Source organism: Protobothrops mucrosquamatus, unplaced genomic scaffold (assembly GCF_001527695.2).
Source record: "Protobothrops mucrosquamatus isolate PMUCROS unplaced genomic scaffold, P.Mucros_1.0 scaffold1, whole genome shotgun sequence".
Taxonomy (NCBI): domain Eukaryota; kingdom Metazoa; phylum Chordata; class Lepidosauria; order Squamata; family Viperidae; genus Protobothrops; species Protobothrops mucrosquamatus.
In genome coordinates, this window is record NW_015386388.1 from 5,240,751 (window position 1) to 5,267,430 (window position 26,680).

At 37.1% G+C, this 26,680-nt stretch overlaps 1 protein-coding gene and 1 non-coding gene across 5 annotated transcripts in view; both read left to right on the forward strand.

The window, feature by feature from the left end:
- Positions 1–26,076, forward strand: part of JUP (junction plakoglobin) — a 57,297-nt gene extending 31,221 nt beyond the window's left edge. For 2 of the 4 annotated variants that reach the window (XM_015832292.1, XM_015832289.1), the window contains exons 2-15: positions 7,442–7,665; positions 10,412–10,665; positions 11,684–11,922; positions 15,953–16,154; positions 16,502–16,646; positions 17,325–17,428; positions 17,772–18,110; positions 19,014–19,169; positions 19,726–19,845; positions 20,576–20,726; positions 21,647–21,768; positions 23,157–23,196; positions 23,512–23,690; positions 24,721–25,736. In XM_015832292.1, coding sequence (XP_015687778.1) covers positions 7,449–7,665; positions 10,412–10,665; positions 11,684–11,922; positions 15,953–16,154; positions 16,502–16,646; positions 17,325–17,428; positions 17,772–18,110; positions 19,014–19,169; positions 19,726–19,845; positions 20,576–20,726; positions 21,647–21,768; positions 23,157–23,196; positions 23,512–23,657 — 2,235 coding nt within the window. In that variant the 5' untranslated portion in view covers positions 7,442–7,448 and the 3' untranslated portion in view covers positions 23,658–23,690; positions 24,721–25,736. Of the gene's footprint in view, positions 1–7,441; positions 7,666–10,411; positions 10,666–11,683; positions 11,923–15,952; positions 16,155–16,501; positions 16,647–17,324; positions 17,429–17,771; positions 18,111–19,013; positions 19,170–19,725; positions 19,846–20,575; positions 20,727–21,646; positions 21,769–23,156; positions 23,197–23,511; positions 23,691–24,720; positions 25,737–26,002 lie in introns of those variants that run through there. The other 2 variants (XM_015832291.1, XM_015832290.1) reach the window with 2 other exon arrangements.
- On the forward strand, positions 8,456–8,586 carry LOC114923960. Its single transcript, XR_003810750.1, has one exon. It is a non-coding gene; the product is annotated as a small nucleolar RNA SNORA5 (small nucleolar RNA).
- Positions 26,077–26,680: the final 604 nt, after the last annotated feature.

Below are 26,680 nucleotides of genomic sequence, written 5' to 3' on the forward strand. Positions count from 1 at the left end.
TCCATTAATAATTCCACTGTTTTATATGACATACTTTAGTTTTATGTTCACAAAGAATGAACACAATAACTCTGAATAACTCATTTTGCAAAGTACTTGATGTTGCTATTTTCTTTATTTGTTGTGTGGTGCATTTTTGCATAATATATCATAAGGGTAGACATCTGCTCTCATTTTAAATAAAAGTCAAATGTTGTATAGAGCACTGTAAATTAATCACATTATAATCAACTATATTTTGAAGAAGAGTAGCCATTTTAACTTTTGCAGCATAATTATGAGGGGAAGAAAATAATTATTGGGCCGGGTTGGCAGTAGATTTAGATTTGTAAATTCCCCTCCACTAAGGAAATGGGATTAAGAATCATTGGTAGTCCTTTAAATTGGATCATATTGGGTATGAACCTTGAATCCATAACCTAGCTATTGTAGAAATTCTAGTTAGTTTAGTAATCTGTGGGAGTAAGGACTTAAGATATCCATATCTGTCTGGAAGTAAATATTGTCACCTCTTAGTATTTTTTATCTGCAAGGTTTGGATTTCTGATTTAGCCTCCTTTGTTAGAAATGAGTGGGAGGAGGAAGAAGGAAGGCAGCTGGAATGTGCTTCTTTCTATTAAATAGGAGCAAATTATGTGTTCAGCTGTCTCGGTGTGTCCATAAAAGGAAACTCTCTGGCTTTATTCAGTTGTGGGAGTTTCCTTCTCTCACCTCTCACAGATGCCAGCTCCCATCATTGAACTGGTTAATCAGGACCCCCAGTGGAATTCAGAGAGACAGAACACAAATTCCTGGGGTTTTTTTTCCTGAAACTGTGTTCTCCTTGCACTACCCACCCTAACCACCAAAAGGAATCTCATTATCTTATAGCTCAGACTTGGATTAGAAACAAGCCTTTTCCCTCAGCTATAGTTGCTTGAAGAAGATTGCAGAATCAGCAAACTTAGGCAAACTTGTACTTACTTTATGCAGCAATACAATGGAGAATGAAGCCTAATGTAATTCAAAGCACACTCCTGCTCTGCTTGAGCTGATCTAGGCCAGGGATGGGCAGATCTACTTTTTGTTTTATATATTGTCCTATTCGCACCAATTAAATTTAGGTGCACAAATAATGGTGACATTTTTATTAATAATGATGCTGTGGTTTACATATATTTTCAGCTTCAACTAAATGTGTGAATCTAGTTGTACATTTAAAGAGTCGAATCTCTGGATATTTCCACCTCTTTCTTTTTTAATTAGACAAACAAGTCTGAATTCAGAATCTTTTTAGATACTTTCTTCATTTTCACATAAATTAGGCATCTGCAAAGATCATATTGCTAAGACAATTAAAAATTGGTAATCCTGCTGATCTACTGCAGATCACTCAGAGATATTTCAGGCAATCCTGTACCACTGTGTGCCCATTTTCAGTATTTAATTGTTAGGACTACTGCATTGTTTTGAATCAGAACAAAATAATCCATTCTAATATTTCTGCCTTGATATTCTTGAATTAATTAACTTCTTTAAAAATCTATTTGGGACTTGCTGCCTTGGCTTTTTTTAAATTTTTGATGTGATTATGAAAGATCATATTTGCTTCCGATAGTAAATAATAGCTTTTATATTCTAAACTATACTCAGGAAAAAGTCACAATAATTAATAGCCCAATGACCAATCAGAATTTATTCTGAACTATCTGACAGACAAGAAAATAGTTCTGTAATGTCCCACAAATTGTCAGAGAAGCTATAGATGGAAGACAAGGCCTTTAAGTAATTTGTAAGCTACTTTTGTGAATTTATTAAAAGACTACTTAATAGACTCTTTCAAGAATCTCATAAGAGTACATATAGTATTTGAAATTAAAATGCAATTAATAAAAAACTTAAATTTAAAGTAGCATATTTGAAATGTGAGTGCTTGAAAAATACTCCCTGGAGAGAACCAAATGGGAATTATTGAATGCTTTTCTCTTCTCAAAATACTTCACACTGTATTTCAGCATTGCTTGTCCTGTGTTTTTGATTCTCATGTTATGTTTTATATACTGGTTAAAATTTAAAATATTGAAAATAACTACATATAAATATGATACAAAGGAGTAGAAATATTAGAATCCGTCAACCTAAGACAGTAAATTGTTATATCTGAAACATTATTTGAAAGGCAAGGCTAGAAGAAAAATACAAATTCCATGCAATTTTCTCTAAATGTTTTAAAAGAAAAAAAACATTAAACTTTCCCTGTTGCTTGAAACAGGTTTGTTTGAAATTCATCTGATCCATTGATTTTTAAGACTTTAACCATAATTAATTTTACTTTCTTTTCCTTTGTGAACTATGCAGGTTTTAAAAATATTTTTTTATAGAAAATTGAAGTACCCGAAAACATTCTTATGCTCAGTGTACATTTTGAAGAAAACCCAAAATGAATGATTTTTACAGATTTCTTTGCTGAAGTTCACTCATTATGCAGGAGATCCAGTTGGTTAACTAGGAGCCATATGGTTTCATTGCCCAGCAAGTAAAGAATTAACCTGCAGTAAGAGACCATAACTCTTTATGCAGTTCTAGTTTTATTAAACTGTAAATCGGAGAGCTTGGCTGACTTAATTAACAGCATTTGGCTTAATTTTCTTGTTACTTTTGTGTTATGCTAACTATTGCAGCCATCATGCTTAACAGTGCAGGAAAGACCTATATGTATGTAGTGATTTTAAATGTGTCAGCACAATTGATTGAAAAAGAATTAAATGAATTTCCTGCCCTGCCACTGTGCAGCAATTCATGTATGCTTCCAACTCAACAATATATTTTGGGACATTCATTCTGAAAGCAACAGCTCTGCCACAGAATGGTCTTTTGGAGCCCTAAAAGAAAGGGAATTAAAAAGATTGTTTCTCCTCCCCCTCTTTTAATGAGTACCATGTCACTTCTTAGAAAAAGACAGGGTTCGTCCCTCCTGTTTTTGAGTGGGGACAGAAACGTTGGGGCACTGGACTTTCAAACTAGTTTCTAATGTAAAATTAAACTAAATTCAATTCCTAGTGATTTTATAGACACATTCCTGTCCATCTTCTTACATATGCGGATAGTAGTACAGAACTGGGTTTATCACTGCCTTCTTCCAGGATGATTTTCATTTTCTCAGTCAAACCTTGATGGTTTCACATTCCAGTATCAAAGTATGACCTTGCTTACCTTTTTGAGATCACCCAAGAGTAACTAAGTGCTGATACCCAACTAGTTGACAATATCAACAAATCAACAATACAATCATTATAGATTTTGTTGTTATATATTTTCAGGGTGTAATATGTATCCACTTTGAGCACAGTGGCCGTTGTCATCTGGAAATCAGAGTCTACTTTAGGACTGATTGAAACATTCTAAAGACTCAGACGTTCAGAAAGCATCATTTCTTTATACTTACCTTTCTCTCTTTTTTCCATGTTCTCTTACTCAACTTACCAGATAATTTTTGTTGGATGAGACTGGTAACCTAATTTTCTCCTATCTTCTAAATGAATTTAGAAATCTTACCTCTTCCATCCACATTTGATAGAATATTTCAAAGTACAATTTCTGAGACTGTTTATGTGTAGAATTAGGAGGAAAGTGTGATAGCTATACACTCATTTAAAAAGCTCAGTAGTATTTCTTGAAGCATTCCAGAAATACATGGCAAGAGACCATCTGGTTCAAGCAAATATTTAAATCTATGCTGGCCAGTTATTTATACAAAGCAAATACATTGATGATTACTTTGGATTGGTTTGCCTGATATACTAGCAGTTGGAATGCCAAGCTAGGAAGCCATTTGCTGGAGGAATACATCTTCCTTCACAAGTTTCAATTCATTTCTATCTGACAGAAGAAACCTGTCTTACTGTCTTCCCTGGGGAATAGAAATGAGAAGCAACTTAACTGCCATTCCTAGCTTGGGTGTGGCAGTTATTCTCCTTTTGCTTGAGGGATTCTCTTCCTAATCACCAACATAGTTGATGCATCCTTTGTTAGTGCTTGGCCCAGTTTCCCTTCTCCTGACATTAGAGAACCACTTTGCTTTAACACCAGACCTACAGTGTTCCCAGTGTAATCTGCTTAGTATTTGACTGGGTATATCTCTCAGTCAGTACTAGCCAACACTATGAAGCTAGGTACACTCTTTCTGAATGTGATACCATCTAGTTTATAGAAATTACAGTTCTCAGTCAATGGGTTATGCTCGCACTCTAAGTTGAAAGGGTAGTATCTGGATAGATGAGACAGAAGAAAGTTGTAGTTTATGATTCTTACGCTCATAACACTATTGCAAAACTAGAAATATCCAAGCAGAAGGCGATAAGGATTTTTCAGGGTAATGATACATTTGGCTCGGGAACTTCCAATACCATCAATTAATAATATACTTTTATTTAAGTCATTTTATATACTCAGGATTTCTTTTTAAATTATACATTTTTCAGTTACTTTTTTATATTATACTATATAGAAAACAAATAGTATATAAAAACATTGAATATAAAAGTATATGGGCAAGCATGCTAATTTTCAAAAGTTAAAGTAGTTTTTTTGTAGAAGAATATTTAAATATATATAGTATTCACTGTTTGCCTAGAATTCTCCTCCAAACTTAGTAATGCTGAATGAGAACTAGTCATAACTGACTTTTCTTTTTCATTTGAATAGGATTATTCTATTCTCTGTGATTTGGCTTTTAACTTTGTGCTAACCTTAACAAATGCTAATAACTCATTTTTGTGATTTATTGATAACAAATCAACAAATCATATTTAAGAAAACTATTTTAGCTTCATGTAAGAACTAAAATATAAGAACCAGATGTACTTCCACCAAAACTTTTCCATTGTGTTCTGCTAATTGTATAAGCTAACTCTTATCCGTCTTAAAGTGCTGTTTTGAAGATTTTGTATGACTTTAAGAAGACAACTCTATTTTAAATTAAAATACCTGACCTATGACTTAAGCTACCTTGTCAAAATCACAAGGTTGTGGTGACTATAAACTAGGATAAGCCTGCATATATTGCACTAAATGCCTTGAAGGAAGACAGCCACACAAATATTGTGATGAAAATTTATTTGGTTTCAATGTCAGAAAAAAAAAACTAGACAGGAAAAACTGGGATTGATGATATATGGTTACTTCTGTTCTATAAGAGGACATGTGGTAAATTAAGTTCTCTTCCACCCTGTTATAATATTCCAAAATAAAATGAATTCTGACGTGCCAGTAACTACAGTATATTCCTATCTTTACTACTAATGCTTTAAAAAATAAAGCATTATTTACACAAACCTGTAAATTTTGAGAAATCTGGGTGTAGTACCTACAAAATATCTAGAAGAAGTCAGGTTGGGGGAAGATTGTTATGCAGAAACAACTGCAAAAATGATAATCAAATAGCTTATAGAATAAATCATAGCTTTTCAACATGTTAGTTTAGCATTTTCAACAACTTATTCTAGTTGGAGAAAACTTTTCCAAACACATCTAGTTAATGGCAGCTGTTGAAACTGCTGCCATTAAGCTTTCCCTACCTTCCTTGCACATACACACCCTGTAAGTTGATTATCTTGATGGCATCAGACATACCTTCTTCTTCTCAAGTTATACTCTGCAGATTTAATAGAAGGCAATGGATTGCTTAGAGTACAAGGGCAACATTTTTTTAGGGAAGAAGCAGCATTTAATTGGTGCCTGTTATTAGTTTCTAGCCATTGGAAAACAAGCTAGGAAATTTATCTGGGACAGAAGGCTGCTACCAAGCAACTCTTATGCTAGATTTCCATTTCTACCCTTTACTTAGGAAGGATTGATGCCATCTCAGTAGGCACTATTTCGTTCTTCTATCTCTTCATTCACTTTCCAAAGCAAATAAAATACTAAAAGCACATTTCATGCTGGGGACTACAACTGGCAGCATTTCTTTTAGGTTTCTTGAGAATGCCCTAGAAAAATTAAGCCTTTAAAAAAATATATATTTGTTGTCCTGTCTTTTAAATACTGGCAATTCCTTCCTTAGCTGTCACTGTTTTTTACCTTAATGGTACTAAAGATTATTTTCCAGTATTGGTAGCTGTTGTCTTCCTGTTTTGTAAAATAGCTGTTTTAAACAAGCAGATATATTTATCTTGCTCCCTTGACACAGAAAAGTAAAATAAAAAGCTGTTTTCCATATACATATGAAATAAATCTGACAAGAGAAAAATATGTTTGAGTATACAGTATATCATTTAAATCCTGGGGTTTAAAATAGAAGACGGACCAAGGCTCTGAACTTAGCCGCTGTGTAATAAGGAAGCTTGCTAACAATCACTGAGGATATATCTTCATATTGGAGTCTTTATATCAGGGCCAGCATGCTGCTGAAGCAGTTTGGCAGAAAGATAATTCATTCCAAAGGTAGAAGCCCTTCTTTCTCTGTAAATGTTCTATGATGCATGGAGGAAGAACCTGAGACAAATCAGTGATAACCATTCCCTCATTCTTCCCCAACCTGCCTGCCTTCTCCATATCCCACCTCCAATGAAGCACAAATCCTTTGCCTCCCCTGTTCCTCTCACCTCTACTATCCCTTCCCCATCTCTGCACTTGTGAGAGAATACTACTGCATCTCCAAAGAGCAGCCATAGTTAATCACAACCCTTGGAAAGATACATGCCTGGATTAGGTGAAGTGGTGAACTTCTGCTGCTGGGGCCACTGATTGTTCTCTCATAAAGTGTGGCTGTAAGTGGAAAAGTAGCAAAGAAAAGAGGAGCAGGGAAGGAAGAACATCTGTTGTTTCATGGCCATGTTCTCACAGTGTTGCAATTCTGGTGTGGTTTAGGTTAACATCCAGTTTTAATGTGCTGAATGCAAAGAGGGACAATGTCTTGCTTTGATTCCATTATGCTTTTAAGTAAGTGACCAAGTTGTTGTTTTTCTCTTGCTGGGTGCAAATTGGATACTGAATGTTACATTCAATTATTAGTCAGCTAAAGGGAGCATTATTGGTTCATTGGGGGCACTGTGTATTATGAGGATGGTAACAGTGTGAGGATCATACATTTTTCGGACCTTTTGGGAGCTGAAACTGTTGTACCACAATCATTTCATTGGACTAAATCAGGAAACAGTCTTAACTGTAGAGCAATAGCAGCCTTTGTGCTTTATAAAGACTATTAACTTATAGCTTGGTGGGAGTCCATGTGTGTGAAACAAGAAAAACATATAAGCTGAACAGCTTTAGTTTTGATGTGGGGAATTTGACGTCCAAACTATAGAAGCAAATGGTAGGAAGCAGCAGACTTTATTCGCAAACTGCATTCTGAAAAATTTCCTAGAGCAAATGCAGATTTATTGAGAATTGGACATTGGGGAAGATTGACTCTTAATGGCATGCATTATGTTTGAGAGTCTAATCCCAATGGGTGTTTTTTCAGAATAGCCATGGAGGTGATGAACATAATAGATCAACCCATCAAGGTGACAGAATGGCAGCAAACATACACCTATGACTCGGGAATCCATTCTGGAATGAACACCCAGGTGCCATCAGTGAGCAGCAAGGGCTTGATGGATGAAGATGACCTCTATGGCAAGCAGTACACCATTAAGAAAACTACTACTTACAGCCAACCTGGATCGGGGCAGGGCCAGACTCAAGGTAATATTTGCTTTTATTTAATTAAGCACACAATTTGCCTTTATTCCATAAAGAAACTAAAAACAATGTCTATGCTTGACCTATGCAGGGCTTTTCAACCTTTTCACTGACTGTACCACTTTTAGGATATGGCAATATTCGAATACCACCTAGCAAGGTGTCAAAAACTTGATGAACAAAAAAAAACCCTGTTAAGTTGCAATTGCACTGAAATGACTTATGACCATTTTTTACACTTATGACCATTGCAGCATGCCCAGGGTCATGTGATTTGTATTTGGATGCTTGGCAACTGGTTCATATTTATGATGGTCAGTGTCCCAGGGTCATGTGATCCCCTTTTGCAACCTTTTGACAAGCAAAGTCAATAGCAGGGGTGCTGGTGGCCAAGTGCTAGACTTCCCTCCCTCCTTCCTTCCCTGCCTCCCTCTTTCTCATACCCACCTCCTTCTGAAGGAAGAATTTGACCCCCCCCCCCATATTTTCTCTCTTCCATATATTCATCAAACAAGAAAAAGCCTCCAGAGACAGAAAAGACAAGCTGCTAAGTGAACTAGCTTAAAAAGGCACATTCCCCTTCCCTGCTGCATTTCTTGCCTGTTTGTTGCTGCCAGCACAGGTGGCTGCCACAAAAGTTGTATATCGCTCATGGCTGGCCTGCTTGGCCTGCTTGATCTCTTCTCCTCTCCCCCCCCACCCTCCTCCTTCCCCTTTGATGCAGCTAGAGCTGACTCCACCTCCTTCCAAGGCTGCTTTTTCTCTCTCTCCCGCCCAAACTGCCTCCTTTTATAGCTTCTCCTGTCTCCACCCCCCCTCCTTTCTTATGGGGGAGGGTGAGCCAGAAGTGAGCCCCAGCCACTCTGCAGCTCCAGAGGTCTCTCTCTTAGTCCTTGCCTGCGCTGTATATGGCTGTGTACCACCTGTCACTCATTAATGTACCACAAGTGGTACATGTACCACTGGTTGAAAAGCCCTGTTCTAATGCACTGGAAATAGAAAGTCCAGAATTCCCAGCTCCCTAGATCATGCACTCCTCTATCACAAGATTATTAGTCAGGGAAAATATCCATCTTAAAGTAATGTAGTCTTTGATCAAATCACAGTATGCCATAGTAATATTGCTATCCGTAAATTCTGTGTCATTTAGTTTAGTTCACATTTATTTCTGCTAACTTAAAGTTATGTGAGATAACAATTTTACATTATATTCAAGTGGTTATCAGTGTGAATGTAAGAAACAGTATTTAATCTGCATTAAAACATATAGACTGAACGCTATCTGGTATGCAGGCCTACTCTTTGCTTATTTTTGTTTTACAGGCTTATATCTACTACTTTTTTTAACATAGACTCTGACTACAATGTTAAACTGTTATGACCCACTATTGAACTGTTGGCTATAACTTAATAGTGATTTTTAGACAGATGAGTAAAAATAATTGTCCTAATAATTCCTGAATCCTGACTGTGTAGAGCTTGTTAAACCAGTGTCTTTGAAATTACCAGCACACTCTTTGAAGTTAACAGTTTGCTTTGGTCAGTTTTTAATTTTAAGGAAAAGATTTAGAACAGGAGTGTTAAACTCGCGACGTCACGTGACATTTTGCGACGTATCGCGGCTTTTTTTCCATTGCTAGCAATGGGGTGGGCGCGGTTTCACCATGACGCATCTGGCCCACGGGCTGGCAGTTTGACACTCCTGATTTAGAACCACATCACATATGCTAGAAGCCACTGATGTGAGTGGTTACAATACAGCTATTAGCTTAGAATCTGCCTCTTTTTGTCATTTATCAATGTCAGTCAACTTTTAGAAATGATCCTCTATTTTATGAATTGGGAGATCTATTCTAGACTTAAGTTCAAATGTGGTCATGACACTTTTCCTAAGACTTAGCTCACTCTCTGTAAAGTGAAAAAAGCCCATGCAAATAGATTATTTCAAAATAAAGTATAGAAACATAAAAGTCTTCTAAGCATTACAAAAGTAATCCAGAGAAGTTTAGGATTTTTTTTTTTTTTACTACTGCTTCTTGCTTTCGTGGGAATCAATACCTTCAGGTGTAAGCAGAATATCTTGGCTGTTAAAAAAAAAAGGATTATGTTTTTGTGATTGAGTAAAATGATATGGTCATGTGCAACCATATTTTGGAAGATAGACGAAAGCTGAGTTAACATTAAAATGATTCACTGTAAGGAATCCCTAATGCCAAGGACCACAGATAGCACAGAGATGAGTAAAATTTACAAACATTTCATATTATATATTGAAAGAATAGGGAATACAGCAGAGAAAACATTTAATGAGAAACAGTAAAAAAAAAATCCAGGCACCAAGAATAGGCAAGTGCAGGCACCAGCTTCTTTATAATGTCTCTCAGAACTGCAAAGAAATTTAGATTGCTGCAAAAACTTAAGATTTTTCACCCCAGTCCCTCCCTCCCTCCTTCCCTCTCTTTGTGTGTGTGTGTCTTTATGTGTGCATGCCTGTACACATAATTTTTTCAGGTCCTTATGCATTCTGGTTCCCATTTCCCATCTCACTTTCATGTTTTTAATTAAGCAGCTTTGTATTACAGCTGCCTAATCATGCTGGTTAATTAACACCAGCCTTATCTCTTTGCTCAGATGTAAAGTCACCTACACCTCATAGAATTGAAGCAGCTCCAGGAACTTCCTAATATGACTGTCAAAAATTCTGATTAGAGCTTTGTCTTCAATCCTATCTTGTCAATCATTCTTGCAGCGGAATTGGAGTCCCAGCTTGCAATGACCCGTGCCCAGCGTATTCGGGCAGCCATGTATCCAGAGACAGCCGAAGACCACACTCTTCTAATGACTACCCAAGTTGAGGGGCAGCAGACAAATGTACAGCGATTGGCTGAGCCCTCTCAAATGCTCAAGTCAGCCATTGTGCACCTCATCAACTACCAAGATGATGCTGAACTAGCCACTCGTGCTATCCCTGAACTCACCAAACTGCTGAACGATGAAGATCCGGTATGGCAGTGCAGTTAGACCCTTGGTGTCTCAAAAGGTTTCTGGGGGACTTAATAGAGCTAATTGCTTGATTTGCTATGATTTTAAGCATTGCTAATGCTTCAGTAATCTTATAATATACATAAAATGATACTTTCCATGGAAATGCAAAGAAGCTGCAGAATGCATTGTTATCAGCCCAGAACAACTTTGATCTTTCTTTGTATTTATCATGTACACTCAAATGAAAGCTCTGGCTGTTATTTTTTAGAGATATGGTTTGGAGGAGCTTAAACAGTTTTTGCTTCTAATGAGTAAGATTGTCATTTTGAATATTTTTGAACCTTGTAATTTCTTCCATAGGACTCAAAAAATGTTATCCAGCTCACAAAAACTGTTCCACTATTCAGAATAGGAGACTTGATACATGAACATTAATTATCAATTCATTCAGGACTCAGAATTTGGCTGCACACAATAGCATGGGCTTTTTAATGCAGAATGCTCACAAAAGTGCTTTTGCATTGGTTTGTTATAGTACATTTGAATTCGCAAATTTAAAATGATGATTTTTCGCTATTAAATCCTACATGGCTCCTGGCATGGGTGTCTAACATAACACCTTTTCTGGAGAGATTCTGCATGCTGCAGAAGGGAATGCCTTCTGAAGTTAGATGTGATGGGAAAGAGCTTGACAGCTGCCATCCCTGTAGAGGCTTCCTTTTTCTGGAACATCTCCCTCCTCCCCAAGATAAAGGTGACTCTCATGACCTTCCAAAGGCTAGTAAAATCTCAGCTCTTTGTGAAAGTTTCAGAGAGAGTGTGGAATCATTGGTACCAAAATATGTGTTACTGTTTTATTACGATAATAATACTAACCATCTTGTACACCAAGTGGAATTCCTTGGCTCTGAAGTAGTAAATTAATATAAATAGCACTGAAACATGGAATCTGGAGTTCAGTAGAACTTGGTGCTCTGAAGAGTGCTGTAATAATTGTTCCATTCTACAACTTCCATTCCTCTTCTTCTCCCTCCAGGTGGTAGTCAGCAAAGCAGCCATGATTGTGAACCAGCTGTCTAAGAAAGAAGCCTCACGCCGGGCTCTTATGCAGTCTGCTCAAATTGTTGCTGCTGTGGTGCGCACCATGCAAAACACCAGTGACCTGGAAACAGCCCGCTGCACTACCAGCATTCTCCACAACCTGTCTCACCATCGTGAAGGGTTGCTGTCCATCTTTAAGTCTGGGGGTATCCCAGCTCTTGTGCGCATGCTTAGGTAATGTCCCGGGGGTTGCGCCATGAAGAGAAGATACAAGGTTTTTAAGAACTGTTTTGTCACTGGAAGTATTGCAATAGCTTTGTCTAAGCACTCCTCCTATCCATTTTATTCAATATTATAGTTCATATGCGGCTTGGTGTAATTTGACCTTCTCTTTTAGGTTTATCTTTCTGAGCTTTGTTTATTAGAATTTTTCAATACAGTAAAATCATACAGAGTTAATGGAAGATTAAGGGAAAAATACAGAAAATAATAAAAGAAAACAGAAAATGTAGAATTATTTCTGTGCTTCTTTCTATTGAGTATTTTTCCTCTTCCTCTTTGATCCTTTTTAATGCCTAAATCAATAAGTCATCGTTCTTTGCTTCTTTCAGGAAAAACCCATAAAAGTCTTCCGGTCTTTTTTTAAAAAGGGATTATTGTTTTTTCTCTGATCAAACTGGTCAGCTTTGCCATTTTCGCAAGCTCCATCCCTCCTTCCTAGAGTTTTGGACTAAGTAAGAAAAACCAAATATACAGGTATAGTATAGGTGGTACCTTGCTCAATAGTAACAACTGTGAGAGGGATCTTGGAGTCCTAGTGGACAATCACTTAAATATGAGCCAGCAGTGTGTTGCAGCTGCCTAAAACGCCAACACAGTGCTAGGCTGCATTAACAGAGGGATAGAATCAAGATTACATGAAGTGTTAATACCACTTTACAATGCCTTGGTAAAGGCCACACTTGGAATGCTGCATCCAGTTTTGGTCACCACGATGTAAAAAAGATGTTGAGACTCTAGAAAGTGTACAGAAAAGAACAACAAAATGATCAGGGGACTGGAGGCTAAAACATATAAAGAATGGTTTCTGGGATTGGGTATGTCTAGTTTAATGAAGAGAAGGACTAGGCGTGACATGATAGCAGTGTTCCAATACCTCAGGGGCTGCCACAAAGAAGAGGGAGTCAAGCTATTCTCCAAAGCGCCTGAAGGCAGGACAAGAAGCAATGGATGAAAATTAACCAAAGAGAGCCTAGAACTAAGGAGAAATTTTCTGACAGTTAGAACAATTAATCAGTGGAACAACCTGCCTCCAGAAGTTGTGAATACTCCAACACTGGAAGTTTTTAAGAAGAGACTGGATAGCTATTTGTCTGAAATGGTATAAGGTTTCCTGCCTGAGCAGGGGTTGGACTAGATGACCTCCAAGGTCCCTTCCAACTTTTTTAGATGATGATGATTTACCAAAGTCTTAAGCTTTCCTGTTTTGCATTGTCCCAAGCTTGTCTTTGCATGTGACTACTGCTTTGAAATAAATAACAAAGAAAATATCCCTATTTTGAAAATGCATTCTGTTCAGTCGTCTACAACTATTCTCCACAGTCTGTCTCGGCACTACAAAAAGCTGCTGTCTATCTTAAAGTCTATTCAGAACACTCTGAATAATAAGTTACACACTACTTCTTCATTGATTATAGTATTTAAAATGTATGCCTTAAAATCAGATTTTTTAACTGCGCTTTGATTTGCTATATTCACTTGTCTGATTTTCCTGAAACACTGTAACTGCTTCTATTACTACTTTATTTAACCCTTTCTCCTAGCTTTCATTGAGAACTATCATCTGATATGTTCATTTTGTCTTTAATGTAGGGCTTTTCAAAGCCTTTTCATCTTGGAACTTTGGGACCAAAAAAAGGAGGAAAATAGTTGACATAATTTCCAACTGTGGCACTTTAGCATTTATTTATTACATTTCTATAGTGCCATATTTATGAAGAACCCATAGTTTGCAGCTAAAAACAGCACAACAAATGCATTGAGTAAATAATATAGTAAATAAAAGATGATAGTAGAATTATTCAAATCATTAAAATCCTTACTCTTGCTGTTATGCTTATAATATGATATCCCAGTGACCATGATTTTAACATCGTCAACTGAACTTCAGAAGATGGGTACCATACAGCTTTCCGGAGGAAATCTCTTCCAGAGAGTTGATGCCAAAATGAAAAAGACAGTTTCTAACTCTCCTTTATATCTCATACTCATTATCACAGGGCTAGGGAATACTTAGCATTCTTTGCAAGTTGGATGGTTATGTTATACCTAATGTAGAGAATATTGCAAGTGGCAAACTAAATAGGGTTCAGGAAATCAAAAACAACACTTTGAAGTGTACCTAGTGGTAACTATTTCAGAACTTGCTTTACTGCTATTATGTGTGAAGAACATCTCTTTAGGAGTACTGGCCAAATTTAATATTTAATATACACAAAGGGCAATTGTTTAAGATATGCTGACACTAGCTATTCAGCGCAGGTCCAACAGGAAATTAATCTGTGCAATATTTCTGCCAGCTGTTCCCACAACTCTTCTGTCTCTCCTGTTCCTTTGCCAGGCAGATCTTGCTGCAAGTCCACACCCAGTTGGCACAAAATGGAGCTGATGAGCAGCTGCTTTGACATGGAGGAGTTGGCTTTGTTGTGGAAACACAAGTCTCAGCAAGCTATGGCTGAGTCATACTCACTCTTGCTTTTTCCTTGCAGTAGAAAAGGTCTTACAAATTCCATAGTAGTATCTCTGACACCACCATATTGGAACCCCCAGAAAATAAAAATAAATTCTTAGTGGTTGACTCATAATTGGATTAACACTTTCACAGTACCCTATCACTGATTTCAGCCTCAGTTTACCTTGACAAATAGAAGGAAAATATATTAGAGGTGAGGGAATTCATAATTAAATATGCAGAAGTGTCCTGATTGCAAAAAACTTTATTCATTTCATCTCTTGCTTAGTGGCTTCCAATGCTGCTTCAGACTCAAGAAAAATTTCTGTGGGAAATTTAGGAGAAGTATTATTATGGAAGAGAAACAGCAAAGTTTTCAGAACTTGATTCGTTTAGAATATAATAACAAAATCTTGAAAGCCTACTAGAGAATCTTTCTGTCCCTTCTTACACCAAACAGATTCAAAGTGCAGTTACTTTGGGTTCTTTCTCATGCCTTCTCCTTTTCCATTACTAAATTTTCATTTTCTTTCTCTTAACCTTGATGAAGGAATTCAAGAACAGTTAGCTCCATACTCTTCTACAGTACGAACATTCAGTTTGGAGACAACTTTTTAACAATTTAATGAAACAATATTTTCATTCAGTTTGGAGACAACTTTTTCACAATTTAATGAAACAACATTTTCATACATACTAAGTCCCAGATTTGATTGATGGCAAAAAAAAAAAAAGCATTACCAGGTCCCTACTTTCAGTATACATTAGAATAATTAATTTTAGAAAATAACTTCCATGATCCTTAAACATGTTGGCTGGGCTTTTTTTGTGGGGATACCATTTTGCTTTCTGATATAGTAATTATTAGATTAAAAGAATTAGAGGTAGTCCTCAATTTACAAACACAACTGAGCCTGGAATTTTGATCATAAGTCATTGTAGTTGTAAGTTGAATCGCCATGTGACCAGACTCAATTTTATTACATTTTTAGAGTGAGTCACTGCAGTTGTTGAATAAACTACATGGTTATTAAGCAAATAATGTTGTAAGCCCAAATCCAGTTTATTCAATGAGTCGTCATTTTGCCAAAAGATGGCAACAAAGATTGTAAAACACAATTATGAGATCACAGAACCCTGCACAGGTTGTAAATGCAAGCCAATTGCTATGTACCCAAAATGTGATCATATCAGGGATAATATTGAGTCATAACTTTGATTGTGGGTTGTAAGCAAGTTGTATTGGGTCCTCTGTAACTTTGAATGCTTTTAAGTGACCGCCTTTTAAGTTGAGGACTATTCTTTTTTGTTGTTGTTTTATTTGTACAAAATGCCATTTTCTTTAGCCTCTTTACCAGGGGTAATTTGCATTAGGGTGCATAAGCAACGAAGATAATTTTATCTTAAACTCTATGATATCAGCTAACTTCACTTCTAACTCATTTTGGCTGCAACACATATATGCATACCATTTGTTATCTGTCTTTAATAACAAAAATCTTCTTTGTTATCCTCCCCCCTCTTCACCCATAGCTCTCCAATGGAGTCAGTCTTGTTTTATGCCATCACTACTCTTCACAACCTACTGCTGTACCAGGAAGGTGCCAAGATGGCTGTTCGCCTTGCTGATGGTCTTCAGAAGATGGTCCCCTTGCTGACAAAGAATAATCCTAAATTCTTGGCTATCACCACTGACTGTTTGCAGCTGCTTGCCTATGGAAACCAAGAAAGCAAAGTATGGACTTATATTCTATCCATGAAATACTTCTGGGGCTGGGGGGTGGGGACAACTGCAGTTTAGTAACTTAAATTTGCCCTTGTTCATAGAATACAGGCAACCATCCCAGTATAGGCAATCACCCCTGTGAGACACATCACAGCTTATGTGTTAGTTTAGGCACACCTGTATACATATTTCTGAGGAGTAGGTTTCCTTGTTCTCCCAAGGAAGAGCTTTATTTTGGGAGACATCAGCTGAAGACAGGAGTAAGAGAAAGTACACAATTAAGACAATGAATTGCAATTATCTTGCCTTTGCCCAGAGAAATGAAAGAATTCTATTCTCTGTGTTTGTGTCTGCAGCTTATAATTTTGGCCAATGGAGGTCCCCAAGCTCTTGTTCAAATTATGCGAAGTTACACCTATGAGAAACTTCTGTGGACTACCAGCCGTGTCCTCAAAGTCTTGTCTGTCTGCCCCAGCAACAAGCCAGCCATTGTGGAAGCCGGTGAGTGGTAACAGTTGAGACAGAATTGGAATGCAATCTGATGAGGACATGTATGACTAGCTTATTATGTAATCTTCTGTAGGCCAATTGCCTAAGCAATAGAGTTCTTTATGACAATTCTGGGAATTCAGGTCTAGCAAATAACTAGGTAGGGGGAAACTAAAATTCTGCTGCTTTAAGGTATCATGTACAATAATTTATCAATATTAGGTGCTAAATATTCTTTCAGTAATATATGTAAAGTATATGTTCCCCAACATTACATTAAGTTATGTATTTATTTAAATATATCAATCTGCCACACAATAAAACTGAGCATTGAATAAATAAATAGAAAATATGCATAAATTGTACATTTTTAAAAAGGATTAACTTTCATTACAATCAAAAGATAATTTGTTACATTATGTTGTTTCTTAAAAATATATAAATGTTTTTCTACTTTTTAGCTATTGTAGAAGCAAACCAATGATTAGTCATATAAGTCTTGCTGATTACAGAACATATCACTAGTCATACTTTGCCTTGCCCTTAAAAGCGCAACTTACATGTAGGTTATTATAAAGAGGTTATAATACTCTGAATACATTTTTCAAACCATTTAAATTCCATCTTTCCCATTTTCTTTCTTTTGTTTTTGTTCAGCCGTGGTTAATTTTTTGTCCTCTTTTCCAAAAGGTGGTATGCAAGCTCTAGGAAAGCACCTGACTAGCTCCAGTCCAAGACTTGTTCAGAACTGTTTGTGGACTCTAAGAAACCTTTCAGATGTGGCCACAAAGCAGGTGAACAGTGCTTTTTTCCCACAGTCTCCTTTATTTAAAACAATTCTTCAGCCTCAACTAGCCTTTTTTATCTAGTTACTTAAGATTTCTATTTAATAACTCTTTTCTTGGAGACATAATTAAGGAAAGGTTGTAAAAGGATTTATTCACCAAATATGTTCTGGCATATTCTGCTATTGAGCCTTCCCTGACTGTGTTATAGTTATTGAATTAAAATGAAGGATTGTTTGCTCCAATAACTCTGTAATGGTACTATCTTAGAGGGTCTGTCTGATGACTTCTTTATGTTGACCTAGCTTCTGTTTGAGGTAGTAATTCTATATGCTATTTATTGTCTTTAAAGGAGGGTCTTGACGGGGTCCTGAAGATTCTGGTCAACCAGTTAAGTTCAGATGATATCAATGTGCTAACCTGTGCCACTGGTACCCTCTCCAATTTGACTTGCAACAATAGCAAGAACAAAACCCTGGTGACTCAATCGAATGGAGTTGAAGCCCTCATACACACTATTCTCCGAGCTGGAGACAAAGAAGACATCACTGAACCAGCTGTGTGTGCTCTAAGGCACCTCACCAGTCGACATCCAGAGGCTGAAATGGCACAGAACTCTGTGAGGCTTAACTATGGAATTCCTGCCATTGTGAAGCTGCTTAATCAGCCCAACCAATGGCCACTGATCAAGGTACAGCCATAGGGAGATAATAGCTAAGTATTTATGGGCAGACATAAGCATTTCTATTCTTTTTTTTTTACCACAACAGGCTCATATTTCTGACTTGAGCACATTCCAGGGGTAATCACTATGTTCAGGGAAGTAGATCATAATTTTGGAATCTATACCCATCAGAATGATTATTGGGGAAGTGATGATCATAGTGAAACCTCTCTGATAAAACTCCAGATCATGGGACAACAATTATGGTTATTTTTTTCCTCATAGACTTCTCTATGAGAAAAGAATCTTACTAGTACTAAAAACTTCTTACCACATTGAATAATTGTGAGATATAGCGACTAAGTCTTTAAACTGCAAGCTACAATAGCATTACTTTCAGATCACAGTTCAGAGGTGTAGATTAGGTAGCCTTAAGCAAACTTCCTTTTGCTTTCACCCAGACATTTATCTTTAATATGGTTTTATAATAATACCAGCCACGATGGCATGCATGCAATAAAAATTGCTTACATAATTTATGTAAAGTACTCTAAGCATATAATTGCATTTCCCCCCGTAAGTGTTTAGGAGATACTATTAATGAGAATAGTATCCAAGAGGCTGATAGAAGTTTGAGAATCAAGCTTCTTTTGTGGAGGAAAAGACAAAGCCAGCGTGTGATTAAGCCTGGATGGAAGGTGGGGGAGGATAATTCTGTGTGCTAGTCAGAGATGGAATTTTACAGTGATGTTTTTGTATTTTAGGATTAATTTAGTGTAAAATATCCTGGCTTGAATTGAATACTGTCTTTCCTTGGTAGACCCAAATGACAAAAATCATACACCATAACTGATTAAACTATCTGAAAGCTTGTCTAGCTTTTCAGTCTACCACTGTTTTGAAGACATGCCTTCTCCTTTCTGCTCACAGGCTACAATTGGCCTCATCCGTAACCTCGCTTTATGTCCGGCCAATCATGCCCCCCTACAAGAAGCCGCTGTCATCCCTCGCCTTGTTCAGCTACTGGTGAAGGCTCACCAAGATGCTCAGCGTCATGCAGCTGCAGGCACACAGCAACCATACACAGTAAGAGAGCCAGATCATGTCAGCTGGATAAAAGCAACTTCTATTTATGATCTTAATTGGCTTTAGAAGTTATTTATTTAGGATTCCTGGAGGGTTAGGTACCCAACTATAATTTGAACTTGATGCCTTCTGAGATGCCTTCTCTGTCTGAAGAGGAGATCTTTGGTTGAAATGTTAGAAAAGATGACAAGTTACCGAAATTATTTATATTTGTCTTGATGAAGGGGGAAGCTATTTTTTATTATTTATTTATTTATTTATTTATTTTATTAATTGTATTTATATCCCGCCCTTCTCCTTTCGGACTCAGGGCGGCTCAGGGCGGCTCCTCCTTTTTCTTTATATTTTTATTTTCTATTTTTTCTTGTTTTCTTTTTTTTTCTTGTTATGTTTTATATTTTTATTAAATTATGTTAGTTTTATTATCTATTTTAATATTTAATTCTTTTATTAAAATCATTATAAAAAGGAATGATGCCTTCTTGGGTATAGGGTGCTAGCCTAGGAATGAGCAGTACTGTTTTTCCATTCTTTAATGGTTCCCTTATTTCTTCAGGATGGGGTAAAGATGGAAGAAATTGTGGAAGGCTGCACAGGTGCACTACACATTTTAGCCCGAGACCCTATGAACAGAATGGAAATCTTCCGTCTAAACACCATTCCTCTCTTTGTGCAGGTCAGAATTTCTGATTAGATGGAAGTTGTAAGGGAAGAGCATTCAAGGTTAAATGTGGGTAGGAACAGAGAGTTTGATTTCTGCAGAAGTAAAATAGTGAATAGGTATAAACAGTGCTAAGCAGAACATGAGAATTCAATCATTCTTTTTTGTAAACCAAGGCTTGTGACAATGTTGGGAAGCCCATGGGTTCCATGTGAGTCTCAGAATTATAATACCTAAGTAGATGGATAATTCCCAAAGAGTAAATTTCATTTATTTGCTTTTCGAGAATGTTTAAGGTACCAAGGCTTAATGTCCATATATATTGTGTTCATGAAAAAAATTACCCATTTTTGATTTCTTATTTGGTGAGAATTCAGATACACTGGGTTAGGTTGATACCCATGACAATGCAGTGAGTAAATATTCCTTGCATAATGACTCAACATTTGTCACATGTGATGATAAAATATAGAAAAATTGCAATACCCATGTAATAAATGTAATCATGATTGGCAAGCTTATTCCTTAAAATAGCTTTGTTAAAATTATCAAGGTATTGCTTACCCTTCTCTCAATTTGCATTAGTTCTTAATAATTTCGGTATATTATGATTAATACTGACCTCCTGAAGGAGACAGGCACTGCTAATTGAAGGCAATTTTTGTGGACTTGAGCATAGGTAATTTACCAAGAGGGAACTAATCCCTTGCTTATACTTATTCTTCCTGTTTATTTGGGAGAACAGCTCCTATATTCTCCAGTGGAAAACATCCAGCGTGTGGCAGCTGGTGTACTGTGTGAGTTGGCTCAGGATAAAGAGGCGGCTGATGCCATTGATGCAGAAGGTGCCTCAGCACCATTGATGGAGCTTCTGCATTCTAGGAATGAGGGCACAGGTAAGGATTATAGACACATGTCCATGTATACCTGTTTCATCACCATAGTATCACCATAACTTAATTTAACCATTGGGTTTACAGTATGTACTTTTCCACCAGTACCCCAGTGAAACTTCTTATATTTTCATACATTTCCAGGTTTGAGAAAAGTCTTGGAGCAAATGTTAAAAGAGTGAAATTAGGTGAAAGGTGAGGTGGAGGAATAATATAGTGTCTGGTTATTAAACTTACTATTTAAAGGAAACAGATTGTGTATATTGTAGTTGAACCATTTGGTAGTAACAGAATATCACCATCTAGGACAGGGGTGTCAAACTGCTGGCCTGCAAGCCGGACGGGTCATCCGGAAGCCGCGCCCACCCCATTGCCGGCAATGGCAAAACCGGCTCGATGCATTGTGCAACATCACGTGATGTCACGAGTTTGACATGTCTGATCTAGGAGTAAGATTGTAACTTAGTTTTAGTCCTTTTTAATTTAGAAATCAAATGTAGTCCTCCTTTATATATTGTTTTGTTAATGCTGGAGCCCAGAGACAATGATTTTTATTACAGCAAAGGAGTTAATTATATAAGAATTTACTCCAAAAGCTCATGATCATAATAATATTAAAGCTCTGGATAGTTTCAATTACCAGATAACTCCTCCAATACAAGAGTATTCTAACATGCAGCTCTTCTCTTAAAACCTAGAATGTGATATAGGCCAGAAGTAATTGTATTGTAAAACTGGCCCCTAAAATGCTTGCAAAAATGAAAAGCTTTATTATCAGAAACTAGTGGATTTTGTTACAGTATGGGAAAGAAAACTGGGGAATCAATGCCATTCACATACTTCTCAAAGTAGTCAATGCAACAACTGATCAAGGGGCAGCTTTTTTTAGCTAGCAGCTTACGGTCCCCTTTTTACTTCTCCAGCTACATATGCAGCTGCTGTGCTGTTCCGCATCTCTGAAGACAAGAACCCAGACTATCGGAAACGCGTCTCCGTGGAACTCACCAACTCACTCTTTAAACATGACCCTGCTGCTTGGGAAGCTGTGAGTTTTTCTGTTATTTAGATGGTATGGGTTTAGTTGACGTCCCCAAACCAAGACTGAACATGGCAATTCTTCCAAGCTGAGTTTTTTATTTTTTTCACACCTATAGACTGCCAGGCTGAGGACTCTACTATCTGCATCTACAGTATACTCTGTGAATTTTTAGGGAGAGGCTGCCTTCATCCTCTTTCTCTCCCACATGATATCTGGGCTGAGCTTGCCTCTTACTCCTCTGGAATGCAGTCTCTCCCTCCTGGAAATCCAACCCCTTGCTACCTTCACCATCCATTTCACTTCAAAGGCAGAACTTTGGAAATATTAAGGAAGTCAGACATTTCAAGATGACTTCAAACATGCCTAGGAGAATTCTTTTCAGTTCTGAGAGTAGTACTTTTCTGATTTTGTCTGTTACCATCCTCATGTCTAGATCTTTTTGCTACTAAAAAGGTAGAAAGAATGATCCTAATTAATGAAATCTTTCTCCCCATTTCCCCAGTCCTCTGTCAAAGCAGTTTACTCCTTGATTATAAGGGAACTGGCCATAATTGGAAGGAGAGCTACAGATATCTGGAATTCTGTCTAAAATAATCTCCTGAGAGAAAATTGCAATCTTGGCATACTTGAAGTCATCTGGAAATCTGCCAAAATGAAACAGAATTTGTGGACCTGGTTTCAAAATTATCTTAAAGTCCACCTGAATCATTGCTAATTGATATTCCACTTTTGTTAAAGTAGTGAGTCTTTAGTAAAGTGCTGAGGAAAACCATTATAAGTCTTTATTTCATGTATGGAAACAAATACATATCATATGGAGATTACAATCCAACATCTGTTTTACATTAAAGGCAGTACTACTGCTAGTAGCAGTGGTAAATGTTGTAACATCTGCACAAATTTTATCAATGGATAACTAAGGAAGAACTTGAGAAAAAAATGCCCGTCCCTCATTTATTCATTCCTGTGCCAGTATCACCCCTGGGAAAGACAGCAAAGGAGTAGCCTATTGGGATAAGCTAATTATGCATAAAAGAAGACTTAAGCCTTCTGTTGTGTATCCCAGCCTAAGTAAGCTTAGTATCTAAACTATTGGCTCTTGGGGTAGGTTTAATCATTCCCCATGGATGGATCATTCCAGAAATTAGCAAACTGGATGTCTCTAGGCTCTCTGGGTCAAACATTTAGGATTGCTTGCCTGAGTTCTGAAATTTTTGCTATCCTGCTTATAGGCAATCAAAGTTAATTAGATAATTACTTTGCCATGGGAAACCAAAGCTCAGATGCATAGGTAGCATCCTTCAATAGTGACCTCTTATGGCAGGTTTGGTTTAACTTGCAGCCATTGCAAGTTTCTATCATTGTTCTGACAACTGTTGGGTTTCTTTCCACAGGCTCAGAGTATGATACCGATTCACGAACCATATGCAGATGGTGAGTATATAGAGGGCTTGTCATTTCAGATGAGAGGGAGAATAATGATACATAACCCAGGCTGCTTTGCTAAAATGTCTTATTCTTACTGGCTTAGCTATTGTTTATTCTTGGAAGCTGCTCATGGAAACATCTATGATAGTTAAACAGGCTGTTTCTGGGAACATGTATGATAGTTAAATTAAAAGTCTGAACACATCTGAAAAGACTCATTTTGGGAAATTCTGCTTTAGAAAACCATTTTATTTTACAGCTTACTGCTTGTCTTGCCAAATATGAATGATATATCCCTTTCTTCTTTTTACGCTTCAATAGAATTGGATGCAGGATATCGTGGCATGTACTCTGCGGAAATTCCTATAGATCCCATGGACATGCACTTGGACATGGATGGAGACTACCCCATGGATACATACAGTGATGGTGTGCGAGCACCTTACCCAGACCACATGCTCGCCTAATATGTCCCTTGGACATGTTGGGCAGGGCTCAAGGTAAAAGCATCTAGTTTAGTACATTTGGGAATTGACCAGTTAATGGAAATAAAACCTAAAAGAAGATAAAATGGATGCTTTTGTTCTTTATAACCAAACATATTTCAATTTTCATTGACCTGTAGAACATATCCATGCTTCCCATTCCAGAGGAAAATAGATTTCTGTCTTGCCTTTCTTTAATAAAAAATTAAATCTTGATAATGATTACTCAGTAAATAAAGGGCAACTTTAGACTAAGCAAAATAAAAGTCATGCAGGTTTATCACCGACAGAACTCGATTGTTGTGTTTGATTAAGCCAAATTTGCCTCCTTTCCAGCTTTCTGCATCTGACAGTCTCCAACCACATTGCCCATGATTTTCTGAAACCACCTGGTAAAATTGATGGAAAAAATATGACATTTTGAAATGGAACCTCAATTTTCAATGCTATAAATGCCCCTTGTGTATTCTGCTAAATATTACTTCTCTTTTTTTTATTAATGAGTTGTTTCTAGTAGCTGTGAGGTCCTTGTGGCTGTTTTCCACTTTTGGGTAGAAAGAGAAAAGAAAACTTATACAACAATGCATAAAGTGTAGAAACTAGCCAATGCTTAAGAAAAAGGAATAGGGGGTACTCTATATTACCGGGCATACAGACTGGCTGCACTGTTAATTAAGCTCATGCTAAAATAAATATATAATTTCTGTTCATAGGAAACAGTGAAGATTGGAGCATTGCCAGTCTTGTCTTTTACATAATATATGATCACAAACTCTCATCAGTCTCTGCCAACATAACAAATATGGCCCATCATATTTTGGTGATCTGAGACGGGGGAAGTCAGAAGTGGCTGTTTTGTTTACAGGGACCAGACAGCCCCCCTGCCCCCCCCCAAATTGGGACCATAAAAGTAGACAGAGCTTGTTAGATGGACAGTGGCCTGACCTGATGCATTCAGAGCAGCTTCCGCCATCCTAAAGGGAAATCTTGCTTTCCTGTATATGGTGTAAATCTAATTTTCCCTTCCTTTGTTTTTCTTAATCAGCAGATGTTTCCTTAACACAGAAGAGGGCAGCCCCAGTGCTCAAGTTCTGGGAGTTCAGGAGACAGAAGTGCCTGAGAAAGATGATGACAAAATTCTTCTTTTCCCTTTGAGGCGGTTTCATTTTCATGTTTCCCTCCTGTGGGCCTATGGGAAAGATTCCCAGTCCATAATCTGTGCTTCATCTAACAACATTGTACTATTAGCAGTCAGCTACTCTTTCTGCGCTTTCCCGCAATATTCTTTGTTAACATTCAATATATATTTTTCTTGCAAATTGGAGCACTATCCTTAAACTGCCGTGGGATCCTAATAAAGTACTTTTAAATCTATACACTAAAACTAACACACTGATAATAGAACGTAAGAGCATAAATGCATAACATAGATTGTGTGTTTGGTGCAGAGTTTTCCATTCGATAGGATTTTATTTGCCTCTTTGCATTTTTAACATAAATGAGAACTAAATCAAAGAAGACAAAATGAAAATATTTCTATTCTACTCCTCTCACTTTTTAAATACTTAACTTTTAAAAATAAAACAGAAGGAGCCACTGGGTGTAAATGCACCAAGAAATAAACAGCTTTGCGTTTGTCCAGTTTCTTCCATTTTTTAGCCCAACAGATACATCTATAGATTTGGGACCTCAACCCAATCGGCTTTTTAAATTGCCGTATAAATCGGAATAACTAAAAAAATTAGGTAAACTCTCTTCCTGCCCACCAGACCACCTTTTTCATATTTTTAATCCAATCCCTATTTTTGGTCCCTCCCTTTCTCTCAATCTTCCTGGTGATTGGTGTGCTCTCTTCCTCCTATTTCCTTGCTCCTTCTAATGCATTTTTAAAAGCAGCTCTCAATGTGATGGCTTGAGGCTTCCACTGGAAAAGGGATCGATGTAGCTGCAATTGTACTTTAGAACATTTTATTATTATTTCTCTAAGGGATTTTTTTTTGTATAGACCAAAGCTAAAAAAACCCAACAAAAACAAATAAAATTTTAAACCTAAACTTGCAATGCAAATGAACTACTTTCTTGTGTTTACGTAGTAAAATTCTGTTGAATGAGGGGGGGGGGACAGGAAATGCGTAGAGGGAATGAAATAAAAAATGTATGTTCAAATTAAGTTATACATATTTAAACTGAGGGAAAAGGGGGAAATATTTTCCTTGACCCAGTTTTCATGAAAGTGGTGGGCCTTGAGAGAGAACAATGTGTGTGTTTGCGATGTTTAAGACCAAATTGTTAAGTGTTTGAATTGGTGTGTTCAATTTTAATTACAGAGGCTGAAAAGTGAGAGTACACAATTTCCTAAGGCTGATCTGGACTGCAGACGGGAGAAGGAAGAGAATAAAAAAGAAACCATACATTCCTATGTCACACTATTCAGATTTCTTTGAATTCTATACTTTGATCTTTCAAAAACAGCTTTTATTGAAGTTGTGGTACTAAAGCAGCTTTCAACAATGCATTGAAAGCCCTCCAGCACGTATTTGACTGAACCTTTTGTACTAAAGACAAAGTTCAGGAGCTTGAAATCCTTCCTTCATGCGGATATACATCCGCATGATAGAAAGGCTATACCCCGGCTGTATGTTGTAGCAGTTAATGTTTGTTGAACATTAACTGGTATACTGATGTATTGCCAACATGTGAAATCACATATTTGCCCTTGAAGTCAGGTGTGAAAGCTGCCATGTGATTAGCTAATCCTATAGCAGGAGATGGCTGGCTTTACACTATCACAATCCTTTCAACTACAATTTCCATCAATAAGTACCATGGGCATGACCAATGGCAAAAGGACAATCCTTGACTATTTGAACTTAGACAAGCCCACAACTGGTGTTTTATGGCTTGTAAAGCACTTCTGGCCATCATAAAATGTCTTCCTGCCCTTCATCTCTCAGGGCTATGTGACTGCATTTCAGGTGCTTGGCAATTCATTCGCCTTTACAATG